This window comes from Raphanus sativus, chromosome 4 (genome assembly GCF_000801105.2).
Source record: "Raphanus sativus cultivar WK10039 chromosome 4, ASM80110v3, whole genome shotgun sequence".
In the NCBI taxonomy this organism is placed as follows: Eukaryota; Viridiplantae; Streptophyta; class Magnoliopsida; order Brassicales; family Brassicaceae; genus Raphanus; species Raphanus sativus.
This window is the reverse complement of record NC_079514.1, coordinates 47,867,156-47,891,630: the sequence shown is the minus strand read 5'-3', so window position 1 is coordinate 47,891,630 and position 24,475 is coordinate 47,867,156. Positions and strand designations below refer to the sequence as shown.

General features: G+C 32.6%; 1 protein-coding gene and 2 long non-coding RNA genes across 4 annotated transcripts; 1 reads left to right on the top strand and 2 right to left on the bottom strand.

The window, feature by feature from the left end:
- Positions 1 to 257: 257 nt before the first annotated feature.
- LOC130511004 (uncharacterized) lies at positions 258 to 5,580 on the top strand. The gene is made up of 3 exons (XR_008944789.1): positions 258 to 369; positions 528 to 585; positions 1,040 to 5,580. It is a non-coding gene; the product is annotated as an uncharacterized LOC130511004 (long non-coding RNA).
- Positions 5,581 to 15,929: 10,349 nt separating this feature from the next.
- LOC108855183 (aspartyl protease AED3) lies at positions 15,930 to 19,237 on the bottom strand. The gene is made up of 3 exons (XM_018628935.2): positions 18,635 to 19,237; positions 17,017 to 17,494; positions 15,930 to 16,391 (listed from the first exon to the last, which is right to left on the bottom strand). Exons 1-3 carry the CDS (start codon positions 19,085 to 19,087, stop codon positions 16,036 to 16,038), a joined length of 1,287 nt encoding a protein of 428 aa, XP_018484437.2. The 5' UTR covers positions 19,088 to 19,237; the 3' UTR covers positions 15,930 to 16,035.
- An 854-nt stretch (positions 19,238 to 20,091) lies between these two features.
- On the bottom strand, positions 20,092 to 20,915 carry LOC130510923 (uncharacterized). 2 transcript variants are annotated; one of them, XR_008944702.1, is made up of 2 exons: positions 20,530 to 20,915; positions 20,092 to 20,457 (listed from the first exon to the last, which is right to left on the bottom strand). It is a non-coding gene; the product is annotated as an uncharacterized LOC130510923 (long non-coding RNA). The 2 variants fall into 2 exon arrangements; XR_008944703.1 differs by having other exon boundaries at positions 20,092 to 20,453.
- Positions 20,916 to 24,475: the final 3,560 nt, after the last annotated feature.

The window sequence follows — 24,475 nt, the reverse complement described above, 5'->3', positions numbered from 1 at the left end:
ATCCAAAAATATTTTTTTATAAATTAATAAAATTTTGTAATACCATCATTATTAATTTATAAAATTTTATTGTATGTCACATTTTCACTAGTTTACATGTGTGATGTGTTAAGAAAAGAAAATGGCAAAATTTTATTTTACATTAAAATGTTACTATTTTTAAGATGGCTCAGTTTTAAAAATATACCCGTTAGAAAACGCGTCTTCACCGTCTACGCCATTAGATAAATACAAAAGTAAAAATTGTGTGCGTGTCAATTACTTCCACATTGTTCACAATTTCTTTTTTTTTTTGGTCTAGGAAGAAATCTCTCGATCGACTCCTCGAGGATTTGCAAAAACGGAAAATCCGATTATGATCTTTGATTCGTAAGTGTTTCGCTCTCTGTAAATCGTGAATCTGTTAGAGTATTCCAGAGTTTCGAGTAATACTTGATCCCGATTTTACTTCTGAGTTTCCATATTTTCATGAACCGTTCAATCTCTTCTTCTTCTTGAAGATATCTTGATTAGATTTTTTTTGGAAGGTTGATTCCGCCTGATACACGATGTGATTAGTTGGGTTTCTCACTCGTCGTCGCCAAGGTATGTCTCTGTATCTGTTAATTAGGGTTTTGTAAAGTTCGTTTTAATCCTTCATATGTTTCGCGATTTTCAATTTTCAAAAGGTAAATAAGATTTGCAGTGATCTTGGTTTAGGGTTCCCGTTTTTGTTTTGAAAACTTGCTGTATGTAGACTTGTAGTCATCTCTCTGCACTGCACTCGTCGTTGATAACATTCTCTGAGATTTGCGATTAGTTTTAAAAGAACCATCTTATGTGCCCACTTCACGCACACAATTGTCAGTTTCTATTGTCTGTAAAAATGATCCGTTTATCTTCACTACATGCATAGATTTCAGGAATCCCAAATGGTTGCAATTAGTGTAGGTTTGGCTATACAATCTGTCAAATACATTCGTTTCTCTTGTATAAATCTCTAGCACACAAAGTCAGCGTGGTTTAGTGTCTGAACATGTTTTTTTCTGGGTTTGAACAGATGACAGTATCGCTTGGAGGAAGAAACTCACCTGCCTTTCTTTTTCCGCCAGAGCTGCTGCTTTTACATTCCTGGAAGCTTACTCCGCGTGAGACCATCGTCGCCAAGGTAAATGCTCTGTCTATGACTCAAAACTTTTGACTTTGTCCTCGTTTGAATTCCATCCTCAAAGAACAGAGATTCGAAACACATTAGTTCAGTTCTAATCGATGACATAGCATTTTTGAAATCCAAAAAGATCATTGGCAAGCACTAATCTAATAGTGTTCTGTCAGATTTTTATTTGGGTACATTGTCCCGTAAGGAATCTTTTGGTTGGTAATGTATCTCCAAAGAAGAATGTTAATGGCGATGGCATATAAGACTCAGATTCTGTTGGTTGGTAGTGCATGCTTAATAGTCTTAAGACAAAGACTATATGGGGATATATGAGAGGAAAATGACCCACGGCTTAGTAAAGTTCCGATGGCTTAAATAAGACTCGTTGGATTGGAAAAATGACCCACGGCTTAAAGATGTCTTAAGACAAAGACTCTAAACCACAAAGTGGTACATTGTCCCGTAAAGAATATTTTGGTTGGTAGTGCATGCTCAATAGTCTTAAGACAAAGACTCTATACCACAAAGTGGTACACTGTCCCGTAAGGTATATTTTGGTTGGTAGTGCATGCTCAATAGTCAGAAGACAAAGACTCTAAATCACAAAGTGGTACATTGCTCCGTAAGGTATATTTTGGTTGGTAGTGCAGCTCAATAGTCTTAAGACAAAGACTGTATGGGGATGAGAGAAAAATGACCCACGGCTTAGTAAAAGTTCCTGGATGGAAAAATGACCAATAGCTTAAAGATGTCTTAAGACAAAGACTCTAAACCACAAAGTTGGATGGGTTTTGTTAGATGGAAATAAAAAAATGACCAACAGCTGAATAAGCTTGAGAAAAAGTCTGAAACAAAAGTCTTTTACACAAAAGACAATATGGGGTTGCTTAGAAAAGAGTCCTTGGTGGAATAAAAGAGTTCAAACAGTACAAACGTCTCTTGCCAAAGACAAAAGAGGTCAGGTATTTAGATATGCTGAATGGAAAAAAAAAGACCAGTGCCTCAGAACACAAAAGGTTCGTAGATGGAAAAAAAGACAGGCAAAAGAGGGGAAAATTAAAAAAACGACCAATGGCTTGATGAAGTCTTGAAAGACTATGTCTGCTTGTCAAATACAAGGCTTAAAAACTATACAAAGACACTATGAGTTGGATGGGTAATGAACAACTCTTAAGACAACAAAAGGATGAACATAAAAGACTAAATCGAAAACAGTTTCTGCTTTGTTAAAAGTCGAGACAAATAGTATGAGTTGGTTTGTAATTTGGCGGATGGAAAGGATGAACATTTAGTGTCCTTAATACAGAGCTGATACAAAAAACAACTAATGTCTTTGGAAAGTCTTTTGATAAAGGCTGCTAAGGACTTAACGAATCATAACACAAAGATTCTAAACAAGGATTATGAATTGAAAAGAGATTCTTTACTCTAGATAAAGACAATATGGGTCCGTCAGTTTTCAGATATGATGGGAACATTGGCCAGCGGTTTAGAAAAAAAAGGTCATTAGATGAACAAAAACGACTAATGGCTAAGAGAATACTTGTTGGATGAAGAAAATGGATGACAAACAACTTCAAGAAGTCATAAGAGAAGACTTGTTGGATAGTAAAACAACTTACACTTGCTGTATAAAATGATGCCCAAACGGCTTAAAGAAACCAACTGCTTAGACATTCTTGACAATGACTATGAATCAAACACAGATTCATATTTGACCACACAGCTTAGAAGTTTCTTGAGAAAGTCTATGCCATGGATTGGCTTGCTGTATTGATAAAAGACCAACGGCTTTAAAAGTTCATAAGGCAAAGTTTCTTGACAATTACAACGGGGTTTTACGAAACCACATGGCTTAGGAGTCTTCTGCAAAAGACTATGGCTTGGTTTTGGTATTATAACCAATTACTTTAAAATGTCTCTAGGGAAAGACTATAGATGGAAAAACAAAACCACGGCTCAAATGAAATAAAATCTCTCATGACTGCAAACTACGGATGGAGAACTGATTCTTTACTCTGGCAGACAACTTCAAATAGAAAGTCTCTCAACACACAGACTATGAACCATAAGGTTTAAAGAATTGTTTCTAAAAGACTATTACGCTGGATGGAAATAATGACCAATTCATACTCTGAAATCAGTCTTAAACAGAGACTACCAATGGCTTAAAGAATTAAAAGAGATTCTTACTTAACAGCTTAAATAGGCTTGTTGGATGTGGGCAAAACACGACTTAAAGATGTCCTAAGACAGTCTCCAAAGATACAGGGACCTCATCATTGACTCGTTTGTTTCGCATTGACTCGTTCAAGTCTAGCATGTTGAACGGTTCTGAAGACTATCTCGATTCCGGTGGTGGATGAGATTGTTCTTCCTGATGTGGCGATTCCATCATCTAAGGTACCAAACTATAACTGGGAACCAAGCCTTCCATTTCAGAACATCTCAGTTGGTACTTGTGCAGATTACTACTCTGTGTTTGGTTGTGGTGAATTGGGTGAAAGAGTTGAGTTGTTTAGAAGACCAACAGATGTCACTAGTAGGCGTTTTGCACACCATGGATTCGATAAAATGCTTCTGAACTTGAGAAGAGATAAGCTACAAAATTGTAGCAGAGAAAAATACATAAATCTTGGAGGTTTAAGTTCAAATGCAGACTTGGATATCCGCTAATACTGCGTTATGGTTTGTAGACAAGTCAAGCTCTGAGATAGAGGATGGGCAGAGAGATGATTTAGGGGAGAAGCATAAATGGAGATATAAGCAACCATGTTTTGTTTCAGATGGGATTTTCTGTACGGACAGTGTGGTATTCATCATCAGTTCAGTTGTGACGTTGGTAGAGTTACAATGATCAGAAATTATCACTGTCACCACACTATCTTGATGTATCAATGGGAACTACTAGAGCTGATTAACAGAGTTTTGTTTTGGCTACAATTCTCACGGTTTGCAGAGTTGAAACATGCCTTCGTGAAGACATATATAATTCGAATTCATGAAGAACATGGCTTTGCTGAGTGGGCATGTGCTCCTCTGTTTCACCGGGTGGCAGCTTGGACCATGAACCAGATTATAGAGTGGTGGTCTCGGATTGTTAACTGGAATAAAAAGGGTGCAGCGCCACAAAGTCTGGTGCTGGCTACTCAGCAAGAACAGTGAGATTGAGGGAGAACTTGAGTCTTACCAGCTTCGAGTTGGACACACAGCTCAGAACAGATACAGAATGAAGAATGTGAAGTTGATTGATCATCCTACAGTTAAACTGGATAGCCTCGTTCATAATGAGTTTGCTTCATGGATTCACATGTCGTTAGACCAATTCAGACGTTTGTTTGGTTCTATTGGTAAGATGAGGATGGGGACATGGCTGGGAGTCGCTTATGTTTTTGTTGACTGTTTGAAACGCAGAGTTTCAGTGATAGCCGCAAGGCTATGCACAGCGTTGCAGGGAGCAGGGTGGGATCCTGAATTTATGACACAAGATATCATACTGGACAGCCAGGATACTCAATCGGTGGGAAAAGAGGCCAGCGATGATATGATCATCGAAAGGGGGGGTATTGATATGATCATGGAAGCAAATGACATGTCACTGGAGAAACTTATGAGCTGTCATCTGCCAAAGGAGAAAAGCATATACGGTTACACAAGGGAGAGTATAAATAGAAGAGAGTATTGTAATTGAGAGTTAGTTGGTTAGTTGGAGCCTTGTGGCTTGGGCTTGCTTCTCTTGGAGAGCAAAATAGCTTTCTCTTGTACTTTCCTTTGTAATCTCTCTGTTCTTGATAAGTAAGTGACTTGGATCTTATCAGATAGATGTATAGACCAATTGTCTGACATCAGTAATAAGATAGAGCTCAAAGAAAAAACTGCCATGGCTTTGGAATGTCTCTAGACAAAGACAACCTACAGCTTAAAAATGTCCCACAGCTAAGAAATTCTAAGACAAAGACTTGTTGGATGGTAAAAACATTTCTGTTGAGAAAGTCGATACTATATAGACTTGTTGGATAGAGAAAAAAAACTTAAGGACTTGTTGTATTGATGAAACACCAACGGCTTTAAAAGTCAAACGGCAAAGATTCTTGACAGTACGAATCTACAACAGAGTTCAATGTAACAACATGGCTTAAAAGTCTTTTCAAAAAGAATATGGGTCTGTTTTGGTAAAATGGCCAACGGCTTAAAAAGGTCTCAAGACAAAGACTATGAACAACAAGGTTTAAAAGTATACAAGGACTATAAGTTAGATGGATAGAACCACCAACTTTTAAAACAAAGACAGTAGAAGAATAACCAATTCATAGTCTAAAATCAGTGTTTAGACAGAGACTACATACCAATCTTGAGAAAGAAGCATAGCACAAAGATTATTATCAAGTATTATGAATCTAAAAGAGAGTCTTCAGGTATATGCTTCAGAAGTAAAGACTAATTAATTCTGATTTTCTTTTTTCAGGTATATGCTTCAGAAGGTGTTGAAAACATCAAAACATTAGAGATACTGAGAAGATTTCAAGTGTAGCAGAGTTCTGTGACAGGTATATGCTTTTCAGACTTACTTGTAATTAGTTTCTAAAATTCACAAGTATGAGAAACATATGTGAAATCTAGATTAATTTCACTATCACTAGACACGTTCTTGAATAAGCATCCAAAATTCTAACATATTTATGTGTTAGTCTTTATGCTTATGTGACAGTTTGAAGTATAAATGCCAATTTTAATTTTCTCAGGTATGTGCGGCTCTTATGGACGCCTAAAAAGATTTTTTTAACATGTATAAATCATTGGTTAAATATGGATTTAGTACCCTCTTTTTATTGGCTAACTATGCATTTGAATCAATGACGTTCAAATAAAACCTTTTAATGTTTCAGAGTAACCACGTCTCTGTTTCGTAGAAGAAAACATTGGTCACTTGAAACTCTGCAGGTTAGTGGTTTCTTTTCATATCTCTGTTTTGATTCTCCAAGTTCCAAGTCTGATTGTGGTATTGGCCTACTCATTTACTTTGATCTTGTAGGTCTATTTGCTTCCGCATCAACCTCAATTCCTATGTGGTGTATCCCGAACCTCCATACTTGGGTTCGGCGCAATCACTAAAAGTACATAAATACATACATGCGTTCAAAATATGCATATATACGTACTTTCATACTGTGTACATTCATAATTGATTAGATACATCATTGTTTACTTGCTTTCTTGATTTATTTTTTGTTTGATTCTTTTGCTAACTTACTTGCTTCCTTATCGCCCCTCTTCACTCGTACTTCGTCCCTTGCTTGTTCTCTTGATGTCCTGCTTCTTTATTGCATTCCCTGATTTATTGTTTCACTTCTTTACTTGCTTTATTGATTTTTTTTTTTGTTTATTTGGTTCTTTGTCGGTTTGCTTGCTTGCTTCTTTCTTGTGTGTATTTTTGCTTGCTTCCTTATGTTCTACTTTTTTTTCTTCTTTGGGTTTGTATTTGCTTACTTGGTTCCTTATATTATTTTGTGAGTCCTTAGTAGCTTCTTGCTTACTTAACTGGCTTACCTCCCACAGAATTTTGTGATCTTATAATATCGACAATGTTATCATCTTTAGGAGCTTATTAACTGCTCTTTTGGCCTAATCGCCAAGTAATCCTAAAACGATGAAGCCAAAGCCTCAAATCTCTGTTTGATCTTTTTTCTTCTTCACTTTACATTGAAAAGAAAACTGAAAGCAAATTAACAGCTGTAGTCACTTTATGTATCTAATCTACCAAGAAGTAACAACCCACTCAGATTCTTCGATAAACTCTTACTTTCTGACAAACAGATTCTTCACAATGTGTTCTTCATAAGGTCATAGAGTCTATACAAGTCATCATGCATGCCTTATTCAAAAATTCATAGAGTGTTAAGACACTTCTGAAACCATCACAAGATGCAGAGCACTCTGTTTCTTTTTGTAGGACCGCTAAAAATTGGGTTCCAACACTTTAACCCTTAAGCGCAAACACAAGGTTTTTGCTTTCTCCTCTCTTCATTTCAGCCAATATGCGACAGATAAGTGCTTAGGTATACATTTACATATATACATTTACATAAGCATGCGTCAGTTCAGAAAGTGTGTGTTTAATCTGCAAGTTTAGCGATAATTGTTATAAAACTTAGTCAATGTTCCTTTATTACCAATAAAACTTTTATTAAACACAACTATACATTAATGATTTCACTGACTTAAAAAGATTTTTAGCTCTAGACTGAAACAAGAAAAATATCAAGAACTCTCAACACATTCTGCTTAGCTCCCTTTTAATCAGTCAGCTATTAGCTAGACGACTCAATGTCTGTTGCTGACATGTCAATGTAGCTACAGTCAACTACAGATCCATAGGGGTAATTTCTGACCCCTAGAGTCTCTCCCTGTACAACACTAACGAGACAGCATTATCATTCAGAGTAGTAAAATGTGGTTTTGTAAACTTGGACAAAAGATTCACATTGTTAATACATCAGATCATCCAAAGATTATGAGAGTTATTGATGCAAATATGACTCTACGATAACACGTTTCTGTAGAGAGTACTCTATTGCGTATCTGATGTAGATAGATATTTGGAAATATTCCAATATCTTATTATTTATTTTATTAATTATTAGGATAATTATCTTTATTATTTTAGGGTTTTATGGTTTTCTTATTATATATAGCCGTCTATGCTTAATCTTGTATTCAGTTGATTGATTATTAATAAAAGTTAAGAGTTTTCTTTTTTGTTCCTTATTTTCGGTAGATCATTGGTGATCTCAACGAATTTAAGAAGACATCGATCTTAGGCATTCTTAGACTAAATAAGATCTTTGTGATTATCCTAGTTTTCCGGGTATTCTCAGAATCAACGGATCTCTAGTTCTATCTTTTAAGGCTTCCGCTACATCAGTATCAGACCTACTATACATTAAGCATGCTGCTACTTTTACTTATCTTTCAGGTCCAACTTCTAAAGACAAAATATCAAGTAACAACACAAAAAGAAAAGAAAAAACACCACAAGAAACATAGCTTATGATCTACAAATAAGCCTTCACACATTGTAATAACTTCAAGAGATTTCTTTCTGTCAGTGGTTACTAACCGCTGGTTAGTTTACCACTGTAAAACATTTAGTGTCAGTGGTTAGTTTATTATTAAAAACAACATGCTAGGATTAAGTAAAATACAGGGCCAAACAAGAAAGAGCAAAACTGAAATACCATGAAGTGATGAAGGCATACTTACTTGTGAAGGAGCATTTGGGTGATGCTTCATCGCATCACGTCTAGCGTTTAAGCACGACGGTAATAGGACCTTGCACCTCGTCATAATATTTAAGATCTCCTATCCTATTGAACGAGACAGGAAGTGTGTGTTTAATCTGCAAGTTTAGCTATCTATTCTATTAATTTTTCAGCATGACCTATTGATATTTGTTGTGTCCAACTTAAAATATAACTGCATTTAAATTAACCATTTCAACTAACAACAAGTTTTATGTAACCGTAATATTCTTTCTTTTTTAGAAGTAACCGTAATGTGCCTTTGATATTATCATGATAAATAACTACCGTACGTGAGAGGTATAACTAACTACTGTAACGTGCCTTTGATATTTCATGAAGTATATATTATCCTACTATTAAAAATTGAGAGGTACTTATGTGATTATATAGACTTTATGGAATATTCTTTTGATGATGATTTCTACATACAAATCATTAATAGAAATAACTATACAACCCAGATACAAACCCACTTTTAATAATTTTTGTTAGTTTTAGACAAAAATAAATATTATTTATTAGCTTGATAATATTTTTGTCATCGTTAGCTTTATAACATATAATTATAAATATCTTTTATTGTCATGATAAATAACTACCAACAGCCCATGAGTAAAAATCATAGCAAATATATAACTTAATAATATATAGCTTTCAAAACAGATTAAAATTTGACCAAATACAATAAAAGTTCATGAATCAATTAAGATAAATAATAAATATAAATAGCTGTTTTATAAGAAAATTAGATTATTTAATCCATGTGTTCTATTAATTTAGGAACATGATCTGTTGTTATTATTATGGAAGTATTATTCATAAAAATATATTTTACGGGTTTTAGTTTAACGGGTTTTAAATAGGTTATTCGATTAAAAATATTTATTAAATGTGATTTTTATTTAAAGTTAGTGAAGACTATATTAATCTATTTATATACATATCAATACTATTAATTCTTCAACATGTCCAATTAATATGGGTTAGGTCCAATTTAAAAAAGTGGCATCCAAATATAACTAACTAAAGTAACCGTATAATAATAATAAGAAAACTGCCTAACTTAATATATAGTCAACCTCCATAACCACTAAATCCTATTTTTAAGGGCTACAAATATTGCAACATAAATGTACGAATATATATATTTTTGTTTCATTTTCCTTACTCTTTTACTTCACCTATTAATTGTCCTATATCTAATTCCAAAATCATAGTATCTATTTAACAACCAAAAATATTCAGGAATCAAAATATAACCGCCTTCTACATATACGATATAGACTAATATACTGTATTTATGTATTTTTTCCTTACTCCTATTTTATAAAATATAGAAAGTGGATATGTATGTATACGGGTAGGTTTTCTATGAAAGGCTCTTGTGCTTGAACTAAATTTTACAAAATATTAATAACTTTTAAGTATTTAAATGTCTATTGTAAATAATAAAATTAAATTTTAAATCTAAAATAATTTAAAAGTAAAACATAAAATTATAATTGATAATTGATAACAAAAATAAACTAATACCAAATCACAACAATTAGATTTGTTAATAGATTCATAATCCACAAGATCATATATATATTTTTTATATAAAAACCAAAAATTTAATTTCCTAATTAGAATACAAACATATTCTAATAATATAATTAAAATTCCAAATAGTTAATAATTAAAATTTACGTATTGGTTTAACCAGTGGTTCAACTGGTAACCGAGTTTTGAGTTTTAGCGGATTTCCATGGGTTTTACCGGGTTTCCGTGGGTTTTACCGGGTTTCGTGGGTTTTACCAGATTATTAAACAATGATGTTTTTCCTAAAACTCAAACAGAATTACATACCAGATCCACGGGTTTGCCGGTTTATTCGCGAATCCGGATCTATTTCAAAATATTGTGTACAAGTATATAGTTATATAACATCACAAATTCAATATAATTATCAAAACTTTTAACTAATAATTTTTTTTAATATAGTAAATATGATTACAAATAAAACACAAATAAAAAAATTAAAAACAAAAAATATACCCGCCCTTTGAAGGGCGGGTTAGAATCTAGTAATTGTTATAAAATGCCAACAGTTTGCAGTGCTTTTTTTTTTTTGTAACACAAACTTTTATCATTAATAAAGCTTAAACTCCAAGGTTTATGGGAGTCATTACAGAGGATTCATTCCAGAGAGCCTGCTTTGCCAAGGCATCGGCCTCTTTGTTCCTACTACGTTGAATCCAAACAAAAGAGATAGAGACAAAGGCTGATGTTAGACAGAGAATATCAGCAACTATTCCATAAATTTCTGCCACCGGGGAGCCTTTGTTCGGTGCATTGATCAACTTGAGCGGGTTGTTTCTTTGTTGTTAAAGACATGATCATTTCTTGCCAGCCATAGGAACCAAAGAATCCAAGGCGCCAGTTGTCCTGAGCTTATCCCCGTGGGTGGGAGACACGTTAAGTCACAGAGAGCCTTCCAACATTCAGGTAAATCTACCAATCCTCTTGTATCAATGCAGTGAAGGAAAAGATGATTGTAGATTCATGGGTGTTTAGCTATAAATCGAATTGACAACAATCTTCAGATAGCGATTCAGAAAGCAGGTCATCAGATAGAGAGAGATGGATAAACCTGGATTGGATTGGATTGGGATATAGATGGAGATGTCCTTTAGAGTCCCCTTCTTCAATCAATGATCGATGGATCGATCGTTATTATACCCTGAGTGGATTGAATTGGGCCCTTCAACAAAAAATAAGACTTTGGTTCAAACTGCTAAGAGCTTAAAGAAAACTTTAAAGGTAGGTTAGGAAGCGCGGGAGTCTAAATTTGGTTTAAATCGGTTTCGTGGAGCAATAGTTCAATACAAATGTTTCCTTAGAAGAACTCCGCCTGGAGTTTTTAGTGAGTTTCTGATGTTTAAAAGATTAAATCAAAATGTTAAGAGTGAGAAGATAGAGTGCTCAAAAGTTAGAGACTTAGGTGCTGACTGGTTTTCCCGCTACCACCCGCAAACACAGCTTTTGCGGTTCATAGCGGTTGTTGGCGTTTCGAAACAATCACAGAAAACGCTACAAATCGCTTCAAACCGCTCCGAACCTCTTAAAATCAAAAGCTGGTTCCAGCAAGCGTTTGCGGTTGCGGGCGGTTGCGGGAGGGTAAATTTTTTTTCTTTAAAAACAGAATAAATAAAAATAATACTAAAAATATCCAATAAAAAATTTTAATTGAAATAATAGAAATTGTAAAATGTATTCATATTATATTTCAATTTATATTATAAAAATTCAAAACTAAATATTTTCTATAAATTTTTAAAATTGAATAATATGATTTTATAAATATAAATTTTATATTTATCATATTATTATGATTTTTAATATTTTTATAATTACATAAAATGTAAATATTGTTAAATTATTATTTAACAGATGTTGTGTTTGGTAGTTTACCAGTCATAAGAGTCCCGCAAACGCAACAATTTCTAACAGTTGTACCAGTCGTACAAATCTCTAGAAAACGCTTAAAACCGCAACCACCCGCACCCGCAAACTCCCGCAACCGCAACCGCTGCGGTTACACCAGTCAGGCCCTTATACTTCATAAAAAACTCATGATCCAAATGCTGGCTTGTATTGGCTAAATTTCAAATAAATAAATAGACTTTAATTAGTTAACTAAATTTTGTTAAAAATCAATATTTTGTATTTTAAAAGCATGTGCACTGGTTAAATTTTGTGAGTTTCTCATAATTTAAGCTAAAGATAATAAATAGAAAATAAATGCAAAAGGAAGGTAGAATCTCTTGTACAAAAAAAAATTGGCAAAAGACTTTAACCATGTATCAAACTCTAAATGCTCTAATTATTTAAAATATTAAAAGATATATATAGTTATCATAATATTTATCTTTGTTGGAGAGATTAAATTATCTTACACCATTGCTGATGTTCTGAGAACTCTAAATGGAGTTCTGTCCATTGGTGTTTGACGTAGCGGAAACTTCTAGGGATAGAACTAGATCCGTTTATTCCACGAATATCCGGAAACTAGGGTTTGTGAATACTCTTCACAGTGCTTAATTAAAAGCTCTTAGGGGTTGTGAGTACTCTTCACAGTGGTTTATAAAAACCTCTTTAGGGTTTGAGAATACTCTTCTCAGTGGTTTATCAAAACATCTTCTGGAAAACTTCTTTTCTTAAATCATCATAAATTCCTACAACCATAGAGTCTAAAAGACTACATATAAGAAAACCATAAAACCCTAAAACATTAAGATAATTATCAAATATTTTATAAAATAAATAATAAGATAAATGGAAATATTCCAAATATTTATCTGCATCATTCTCTCCGGGTTGGAGAAGATTCGTCCTCGAATCTTGATCATAGTCTTCGAATCCAGAACGTTTTCCAAGAAAAACTCTTCCTCGAATCTTCAATAGCCTGTATCGCACGATTTTTGCACGAATCCGATTGTAACTTGAATCTTCAAAAATCCGTTTTTGCACAAAATTTGCACATAACAGATAATTAAGATTCTGCCCAAAATCTTCATCAATACAACTTCGCCCTATTTTTGCACGAAAATCGTTCTGCACAGACTTTACACAGATCTCGTCCCGTCCGAATTTTGCACAAACTTCATCTTTATTGACAGAGTCGACAACACAAATATCTTCTTCGATAAATCTCTCCTCGTCATCATCATCATCAAACTGCACATCTTGAGCTCGTGCTGCTTTTTTTTTTAATGCCTCATCGAACTTATTTAATGCCGTGCAGAAATCTTGTTCTAACTTCTTATAAATCTTGTTGAGATCTTGTTTAAGCTTTTCCAAGATATGATCTTGTTTAAGCTTTTCCAAGATCTCAGCTAGTGGTTGTTGTTGTAGATACATCTGCGATCAAGATAATAGAACCGTTTGGCTCTGATACCAACTGATGTAGCGGAAACTTCTAGGGATAGAACTAGATCCGTTTATTCCACGAATATCCGGAAACTAGGGTTTGTGAATACTCTTCACAATGCTTAATTAAAAGCTCTTAGGAGTTGTGAATACTCTTCACAGTGGTTTATAAAAACCTCTTTAGGGTTTGAGAATACTCTTCTCAGTGGTTTATCAAAACCTCTTCTGGAAAACTTTTTTTCTTAAATCATCATAAATTCCTACAACCATAGAGTCTAAAAGACTACATATAAGAAAACCATAAAACTTTAAAACATTAAGATAATTATCAAATATTTTATAAAATAAATAATAAGATAAATGGAAATATTCCAAATATTTATCTGCATCAGTGTTGCTCTAGTTACTCTGGCAAGCTTAGGCAGGTTGGTGGGCCTAGTAGTCATGACCACTCTCTGCACCATCAAGGCATCAAAGAACAAAGTGTCCACCATTACTGTTTGGGAAGACATTTTCCTCGACTTCTTCTTTTTATGTTGCAAATAATGAAAGATAGTTACTTATATCAAAGAACAATGTGTCCTCTTTGTAAGAACTAACCTTATCCCAGTACCCAAAACTGGAAAAGTTTATACTTTTGTTATCTTGTGTGATGGTCCACTTGGGGTCCGTAAATGCAATGATTTTTGTTCAGAGAGAGTTGAGGTTTTGGATAGTGTTGCGATAGTACTTATCATTATGATTAATTGTTCGTTATTTGAAAATTTAGAAGTGTGGTTTGACTCTTTATTAAATTGAGAAAACTATCATATAAATCACGAATTTTCAAATTTGTTTGAAAAAAAAGATGAACTTTCATTTGGACCATTTAAAACACTAACTTTCATTGACAAGTTATTTTAGTCATAAACTTCCATTGATTATATCATTTTAGTCCTATCATTAGTTAACTGTTATAGTTGACTAACAGTAAGCCTAAAATGACTTTTAAAGTTGATGATTTTTTTGGCCCAAATATAAATTATCTAACTTTTATAATAAATTGTTTAGTAGCTAGAATTTTTTTTATAAATTAAATATTGAATAAATAAAATATAATTTTAACTATTTTTTTCAAATGAAAATTTAAATAATTTTCATTATATTCTAAAATAGTTAGTTTTTTTGTTAGCAAATAGTTAGTTAACATATCATTAGTTTAATAATTATTGATTAAAAAATTATAAAGAATAATTATGTCAGTTTTGTAACTATTGATAGAATTTGGATTATCTTTCATAATTTTATTGTCAAAGTTGATGTCTCTTTGGCAAAAATATAAATCAGTGTTTTTCAAAAAGATTAAATATTAAATATTGAAATTATATTTTTGATAACCATAAAAATAATAATAAAAATTATTTATATAATTTGTCAAAAAAAGATATTAACTTTGGCAAATCCAAACTCTATGGATAGTTACAAAACTGACATAATTATTATTTATAATTTTTTTAATAAGTAATTATTAAACTAATGATATGTTAACTAATTATTTTAGAACATAATGAAAATTATTTAAATTTTCATTTGAAAAAAATAATAAAAATTATATTTTATTTATTTAATATTTATTTTTATAGAAAGTTATAGCTACTAAATAATTTATTCTAAAATTATATAATTTATATTTGGACCAAAAAAATCACAAACTTTAAAAGTCATTTTAGACCTACTGTTAGTCAACTAGTATTATTGTTGACTACCGATAGGACTAAAATGATATGGTCAATAGAAGATTATGGCTAAAATGATTTGTCAATGAAAGTTGGTGCTTTAAATGGTCTAAATAAAAGTTCGTGGTTTTTTCAACCAAATTTAAAAATTCGTGATTTAAATGACCATTTTCTCTTATTAAATTGGATCACAAGTGGTAATTTAATATCTTTCATAACGTTTCATCAAACTTCTTGAAGTTTGTGTCTGTATCCTGATTTACCTTTGAACTATATGTTGGGGTTTTGGTCTATCGGATTGCACATCGTTGTGTGTACTATGTTGCTATTAGTATTGTAATCGTTTAAAATTAGTAATGAAAAAATTGGTGTAAAACAAAAAGTTACTTATATAAAGCAATCATAACCAATGGACCAACCTAACTCATAAACTATGGCTGAATTTTACTCCACTCCATGAAAGTTCATTTGGAATCTTTTTGTCTTGTGTTTTCCTGTCCATCTCTGACCTCTCCATTAGTTACTTGCATCACTGAGTAGCACATTGTACTTTCACTTGTGTCAGAACTTAAAGCGACACTTTTTTTTGTAACTAACGTAAGCAACACTTGTAAATGAGAATAACAAGAGAAATTTACGGTGGATTGACATGATAATCAAAACACAAAAAAACTTTAATTTATATTGTTTCATGCTTCATCATACATTACAAAATTCATTCATGCTTCAACATACATTTATATTAATTTATAAAAATCATTCATGTTTCATCATACATTAGTTACATTAGTCTTAATTCGCATTATGTAGAAGAGCCTGCAGTTTATAGCACTCAATGGCAACACCTGTAACCGATAATGTTGATAATCAAACACACACAAAAATCTTCAATTTATATTGTTTCCAAACTCAAGAAGTTCAAAACGCGATAGATAGATAGTACAAAAACACAACCACGCTTATATTTTAATTAGGTGCATGTTTCACGGGAAATGCCGAGCCTGGAATTGGGTACGTCGATGAGGACACGGTGGTTCTGCTGCTGCATACTAGCGATAACGTTAAGGACAGAGTTTACGTTGTTCGGAGCTGCGGCCATGGCGAGGCAACTGGTGTTGCCGGAGGAGCTGTGGATGAGAAGATTGTCCGGAGGCAGAGTCACGTTCATTCCCGCAAACATAAACGTGACAGGTGGGAAGACAACAGAGCCGGAGTAGCAAGTGTCAAAACCTCCGAGTGATGTTGCGTTTGCGTTCTTGACGCGTCGTCTGAACTCATCTCTTACGGCAAGGTAAGCTGGTTCAACTAGCCTCGTGAAGACCGTTCCTGCGCATGTACATTTAAAATGTTATTGTAAAAATCGGTCTAAACAGAGTCTAAAAGAACCCGTCTAAAAGGCAAATTGGTAACTAATGACACTTTTTCTAAAACAATTTTTTAAAAAATCAATCTGAACCACGTCTATATCCCACCTAATCATTAATCTACTACTCCCTCCGTTTCAAATTATTTGTCGTTCTAAAGAAAATTTTTTGTTTCAAAATACGTATCATTTTTAGTTTTCAATGCAAAATTTATTGACAATATTCTTTATTCTATTTTTTTATTGGTTGATATATGGTTAAGTTTATTGGTAATAGTATTTTTATTTTGGAAATATGTAAAATTAAATATTTTCTTAATCTGTGTGGATAAATTTAGAACGACAAGTAATACGAAACAAATGGAATATTTTAAAAATCGATGCAAACCCTTTCTAAAAAATATATATATCGATGCAGCATTAATACGCGCACCTAAACAGTGAATCGGTCATGAACGAAATTATTTTTTTAAAAAATTGATTCCGCCTAAGCAATAATCTCATATAAATGTCTGGTTAGTGCCTGTCCATTTTTTGAAACAATTGTTAGTAAACTGCATTGTCCGAGAGAATGTAAGGAGTCAATACCAGAGTCAAAGATGGTGCCAGCTCCTGTGGCCGGATCAAAGGCGAGTGCACTTGTAGGAATATCCACAATCTTATTCCCGACACGAATCCCGACCAAGTTAACATAATAAAGAGAGGACCTCCTAGGGTTCTTCAACAATGGAGTTGTCTTGATCCTAAGTGGTTGAAACTTAGGTCCCAATCTCAACGATCCCGAGAAGTTGCTGGACTTACTATTAGGCAAGCAATACGAGAACGTGGACATATAAAGACTTTGTGTCTGTGAGATTAAAGACAATGGACCACGACCTAAACCCATGAGTCCTTGCGCTGGCAACGATGTTCCAGTGGCTTGGTTGATGCAACCAAAAGTGTAGTTTGGGATGACGTCATTGGCTAGTGTTAGTGTATCTTGTGTCAGAGATGCTGTGATGGCTGATCCACCATAAGTCATATTGAAACCACATGATTTGCCTACGGTGCACGTTGGGTTTGGAGCCTGCAAAAAAAAGAATATTCGTACTTTAACAACGCACTTCGATAAATAACTGTTTTGTCCATCTTGGATCTGGTTATGATGCATTAATAGAATGCGGTAATAGAACGGAGACAGAAACGTTTCGTACTGGAGTCAATTTTTTTAGTGGAGACAAATTTTTTTTTAATGGGGTCAAATTTTTCTTAAATAAAAACAATTTTTTTTTAAAAAAAGGGGGTCAGCTGATCCCCTCCTTAAACACTGCCTCCCTATGTGTTATGTTTTCTCTTTAACATGTAAGCAAACAAACACTAACCAGCGTTATAGACACATAATATATATCAAACAGTAAAATTTGCCCTACTAGTCGGTATTATCTATAAAGGAACGAATCTATACTGTATTAAAAAATACCCGTGACATAAGAACCCGTGACTATCGTAGACTTCTGGATGATGGTGTTATAACAAAGCCGAAATTAAGTTCACATCACATCTTTGTGTGTATATTCAACACTAGAGTCCAACATGAGTGGTCCTTCGGTTTGGTTTTCTTGTTTTGCGAAAACAAAATTCGAATAAGAATCCTATCCTAAGAGCATATCTCCAATTCCAGTGTATTACATTATTTCTTTTCCAAAATAGTGTAATTATATAATGAAGTTGTGTATCATTCCAATCATCTTCTATATTTGAGTGGAATCGTGAGTAAATATAAAATTATTATTCTTTAGACTAATATCACTTTTTACATGGAGTAATCTCATTTTCCATTATAGAATATAAAATATAATATGATTACAAAATATCTTACTGCAAACTCCGTTTTACAGTAAAAGTTGAGTAAGAGTACTCCTATTAGGGATTATTTTTCCAAAAGAAAGTAGTGAGTATCAAAAACTAAATGCATTTTGAATATTTATTTATTTAATATCAAATTTAGTTTTATAAAATTTGGCTAATTCGTTATAAGAATATGGAAAATTAGAATATTAAATATCAAATTCGTTATAGTTATAAGAATATTTATTTATTTAATATCAAATTATTTTTATAAGATTCGTTCTGATTTGAAAAAAAAAAAATCTGTTTTACGTCCACAAAGGCGTGTACAGTATATCTAATGTATTTGAAGGGTAATAAATAGATACTAACTATATACCTGTTTACACTGAGGAGCTTCGCATTGAAGAGTGCGGGAAGAGTTTGACTTGGAAGGGTCAAAGAGAACAGAGGAAGCACAGCCAACACAGCCAGAACAAGGAACCCAAGCAGCGTCATTGCTAGTGTCAAGAGCCACGAGCATGGGCTGAGCTGGTGTCCCGATATTAGCCCTCACGATATAAGTCGGGCTCTGAACGATGGCACGTCCCGAGGCGATTGGGACCGAAGATTTTACGGCGAGGCTTGACAAGTACTGGAGACGAGCCTTGTCTTTAAGGAGTGTTTTTTCCCATGAGACAGTGTTTGGTTGTTTGAATGGAGAGCAAGGGCTGCTAATATGGAACACTCTTAGATCTGAGGGATGGCCTCGTGGGTTATTTTCATAGCAGTTTAGTGATTCAGAGTTCAAGGCTAAGAGAGAGATGAGTAGAAAGATGAGTTGGGTTCTCATTTTTCTTGGATCTTGATTTGATCTTGTGGGTTTTAGTGTTTGTGAGTGTGTGTTTATATAGTGACTGATGAATGAGTGTGTAGAAAGTAATAAGATTATAAAATGAAGAGTGGGTTTTATTTATATTTGAGAGAACAGTCTGGATCCCATCTTCCTTTTCTATCTGTTTTTAGGTCCACTCTAATATTGGCATCGACATGCTTTGCCCTCCCTCCACAAAGCTTACAAACATTAAAACAATTTAATAATATGTAACATAGTAAAATAGATTTTAAATATCGTATAAGTGAAAAAAAAACAAAAAATATTGTGGTAATATGTAATAAAAAGACATAAATATTTTAGTACAAATGATACAGTCTAAACATTACAAAATACATATATATGACCATTTAGAATGTCTGAAAATGTTAAGTTTTCTAAATTTTCAAATGAAAATAAATCAGCGATAAGTGGATTAACCCAAATTTATTATATATTCACTACAAAAAAATGAGAATATTGTGACGAAATTTTCCATCACAATAAGAAATAATTCGTAACAATATCATCATTGTTACGTTTTTGTTACCAATTATTAATGGTTGCAATACGTGTGTCACAAATGTTTTGGAGTAACAAAAAAATGTCACAATTTCTTGCGACTAAATTTTTCGTAACAAATCGTCACACATAGTTACGTTATATATTAGTAACATAATTGTAGCAATTTCTTACTTATTAAATGGTCTCAAACAGTCTTAATTTGTGACTGTTTACTGTGACAACTCTGTCACTCGTAGTGACGGATTTATTGTCACAAAATGTCGCTAATATTGACGACATTATAGTATTTTTACCGTCACCAATACTGACATTATATATTGTCCCAAACCGTCATTATTTATAACTAATTTAATATCTTAATTTTGTAGCCTATTATAAACAAAAAATTAGTCACAAAACATAATAATCAATGACTAAAGAAATGATATTTATCCGTTACTATAATTGCGTAACAAAAATTCTGTATTTTTTAAGACTCATCATGTTATTAGTTTATCATAATTAAAAGTCACAAAGTACGACAGTAATAATAACATCTCAGTTTCAATTGGTTACTATCTATAAATCGAAATAAATATAAATCGGTTTACAAAATGAAATTGGTTTAAAATAAAATTCGGTTTAGATAACTAAACCAAATGATAAAAAAAAAACTAAACCAAATGATAAAAAAAAAATCAACCCTAAAAAATAAGCGGCCATGCCTGCCTCGCCTTGCCTCCGCCACACAGTAGCCACTACGACCACGGCTGGTCATGTCTCCTCCCCCATCAAGCTTCTTCTGCATCCTCCCCCATCAAGCTTCTTCTGCATCCTCCACCTTCCTTTACCAAAAACAAACAAATATCAGATCAAAGAGAGAGACAAAGACAGAGACAGAGAGAGATATGTTGAACCGTGGTAGAGTGGTGGGGAGACGGCGAGCGTGATATCAAATGGAGGAAGAGGATTCATCAAAAGACAGAGAGACCACTCATTCAGCATGCACCAAAATCAATGCCACGCAGAAGAGAGATGATGGAAGTCAAACTTATAATAGACCACCATTAACTGAGGCGGTAGAGAAGATGGAGAAAGATGAAGGCAGAGATTTTGCGAGGGTGGAGAGACATGGAGCAGAGATCTTCTAACGAAAGAGAAGAGAGGAGATGTTGAGGCCAGCAGTGAAGAAAGCTTATGTATGAATATCTGAAGAAAAGGAACAGCTTTGGTCCATCGGATCCAGTCTCATCCGACGGTGAAAAGCTTGATCCCCGTGCTTCCGAATCAGCCAATAGGATTTTTTTTGGTTGTTATACTTTATTTTCTCAACTGACAATAAGTTTTATTTAGTTGTTTTAGAATTCTTGTTTCTAATTTCATTTTGAACAGCGAGAAATTTTTGGTTTCTAATTTTTCTTTAGTTTTAATGTTTATTATAAGTTTTATTGTCGATCAAAATTTTTTTTTAATTAAAATTACAAGTTTACTTCATTTAGAGTACATGTTATATAGTTCTAGAAATGAAAAATAGATTTAGATATGGAATTTATGATATATGATTTGGAGTTTGAGGTTTAAGTTTAAAATTTAGAAAATATTTTAAAATAGTTTGAAGTATGTGATATAACTTAATGTCTTTAGATATACAAATACAGTATAACCTCTTTAAATTAATAATCGATAGATTAATATCTCTATTAATTAATATAATTTCATAGTTCCAAATTGAGTTTTTGGTTCAATTACTATCTCGATAAATTAATAATCTCTATAAATTAATAAAAAATTATATTTTTGGTGTAGTCCCAACATTATTAATTTATAGAGGTTTCACTGTATATGGTTTGGAGTATATGTAAGGTTAACAGTTTGAGTTTAAAAATTTGGGATTAAATATTTTAAGAGAATAAATTTTGAGTTTCTATTGAAGATTTAGAGTTTAAGTTTAAAATATTATATTTGAAATTTAAGTTTATGATATATGGTTTGATATAGTTTAGGGTATATATTTGAGATTTGGACTTAACTTATATGATTTGAGATTAAGTGTTTGGAGTATATATGTTTAAATTTTTAAAATATATGTTTGAAGTTAAAGTTTAAGAATTAATTTCTAAATTTTAAAAGATCAAATTAATTGTTTTGTATGTAAGTTTAAGTTTAGGGTTTAAATTTAGGGATTAGTGCATAGAATTAAAGTTTTGTATTCAACCACAAAAGAAAAATGGATAAACCATGGTTAAAACTGGAGCAACATAAATAAACCTTGCAAGATCACCCAAATAATTTTGCTTTAAAAGTTACGACATTTTTTATTTGTTATCGTTTTCAATGCATTGATCACCAACATTTAGTTTATATATCGTCATAAATGGAGACATAGCATTTAGTCACATATGTTGTTGCTATGGTAACGATAAATATAGTTACAATTATGTCACATTTTTTGTCTAATTTATTTTTGTCATATTTACGTCGCTAAATGTGACATAATTTGGTTACGACATAACTTGTCACAATATTGTGACCAAATAGCTACTGTTTTCTGACATAAAAGATTAGTCATAAATCAGTGTCTGTTATGTCACAAATATGTGACTAAAAACTTCAGTTTCAAAAAGTCGTAACAATATCTCTTTTTTCTTGTAGTGATTAATGTTTGTCTTTTTAATTTTTTGATAAAAGATTTTAACACGTTCAATCGAAACGATAACTTTTATTGGTCCATTTTTGTGACCAATTATATATTTTTCGGGACATTATATATAATTGAGACAAACAATAAAGTTTTGAAATAATATTAGATTTAAAATTAATTAGTGAATAAACAGATTGGTTCAAAATTTTATATGTGCAATGTTTGTCCTTTTAAATTTGAGATATCAACAGAAAGCATCCAAAATTATTTATGAGACTTCGATCGTTTTACTACTTTTTCATATAGGAAGTTTTTTTTTTGACATCCATGTAGGTTTTTTTGACATATATATATATCCATTTACTTGGTTAAAACGATTCTTAGAAGGAGTTATCCAAATACGTTGGAATGTGCGGTGCATTCTTGCGTAAGAGATCCGAGAAAATGAGTTTGATATCTTTTTCACTCATGAAGAAAGGTCAAAGGTATCACGTGAGGAAGGGTAGAAGACTGACATTAATGCATTATGTTTTGTTGCTTAATATGAAATGTATCAAACTACGTAACACTCATTAGTCATCACCATGTGGTGGGTTATATCTCGCATTGGCTTCTTTCTCCACTCTATAGTCATTGTGCTGTCCATCAATTATTCATTCTCATTTTAAAATTATATTTTGCAAAGTATTTTCCAATGTTGTTTGTTTCTTAGAGTTGAATGTGATATGTAAACATCCTCGAGACCAACGAAAGTTTGATATTATTTGGTAGATTTGTAATATGTGAAGATTTCTATTTGGGGTGTGTCCCTAACTATAACTTCTTTAACATATGAGTTAGCAAAGTCTAAAATTACTTGTAGTGTATAGATATTTTGCACCTATTAAAATGCTTAAGAAGTGTTATTCAATCATATATTTTAATAGGACTTAATAGGATTGAAATCCAACATCTGCCCATTTTATTCACTTAATGATTAATCATGTTTCGAAAATGTGTTGTTAGAGATATCTTATTTGTAAATAATATTTCATTTTTTATAAAATTCAGTGTTATTTTATATAAACTTGTTTTCATATTTTTATATGTAGAATTATTTGAAATGAAATTAGTAGTTTTTTTAACCGAAGCTATATCGTAGAGTATATAATCCACACATGAATTCATAAAACTAGTATTATAACTTAATTTAAATCATGAAAATTATAAAAATCATAGAATTCAGTTTGAATCTATGATCAAATAACAAGTGTATATATCAAAATGATTTTAGTAAAATATTGTATGGCCTTCCATTTTTTTATAATGATCATTAGTCTGGTATCGACAATCCCCCGTATGGATGAATAAGTATAATGACAGTAATCTCGACGATTTGTAAGGCAGTCATACTTCCTTCACCTAATTCAGATCCTCCCTTCTTCCACTCTGTCCCGAAGAGTAACTAGGATAATATTATTGGAAATCATACAAAAGATGTATTCAACGAATAAAATCAAAATTTGAGAAGAACTTTACATACCGAGGATACCAGCACGACCGGTTAGACCTTTTGCACATGCGGTTCATCCGATCATGCTAGCCCAAAAAGATAAATTCTGAGCTACTAGAAAATTACATTAATTCAGAAAATATCCCACTGATTCAATCTTTGGCTATATAAGTCAAGGACATCATCATAATGAGTTAAGAGTTATACAAATAGTGGTATGTATACTGTCAACTATGGCCACTGGGTAGCAACAAATTTTCTCAACAGAAAAACGATGGAACCACTTCCAAAATCTAATATTGCAAAATTACAAACTTTTACTTAGAAGATTAAAACTCCACAGAAAATCTGTCATTTTATATGGCAAACAATCTCAGGACAATTAGTTGTGACAAATAACTTAACACATCGTCATATGCAATGCGATAACCATTGTCCTGAATGTGGAGCAGAGCATGAAACTATTAACCACACCATCTTTAAATGTCCGCCAGCTTTACAAACATGGTTTATAGCAGCAACCCTATCTCACACCATTGATGTTCCCCAGCGTAAGCCAATACATAAATATGGAGTATCTGTTATGTCGAAAGAATGATTTTGAATATCTTGAAATGGATAAAGACTCATACCCTTAGATAATATGGTATATTTGGAAAGTAATTAATGATAAGTTATTCAGAGGGATAGGCAAGGACCTATTGAAAATTGTCAGACACGATGAATCAGA

Bases quoted from the DNA above. Each gene is read 5' to 3' on its own strand.
- LOC108855183 (XM_018628935.2), bottom strand. From the start codon at position 19,087: ATGAGAACCCAACTCATCTTTCTACTCATCTCTCTCTTAGCCTTGAAC. The intron at 17,495-18,634 runs GTATATAGTTAG...TTTTTTTTGCAG, and splicing joins AAGCTCCTCAGTGTAAACAG to GCTCCAAACCCAACGTGCAC. The intron at 16,392-17,016 runs GTATTGACTCCT...GTACATGCGCAG, and splicing joins TGGCACCATCTTTGACTCTG to GAACGGTCTTCACGAGGCTA.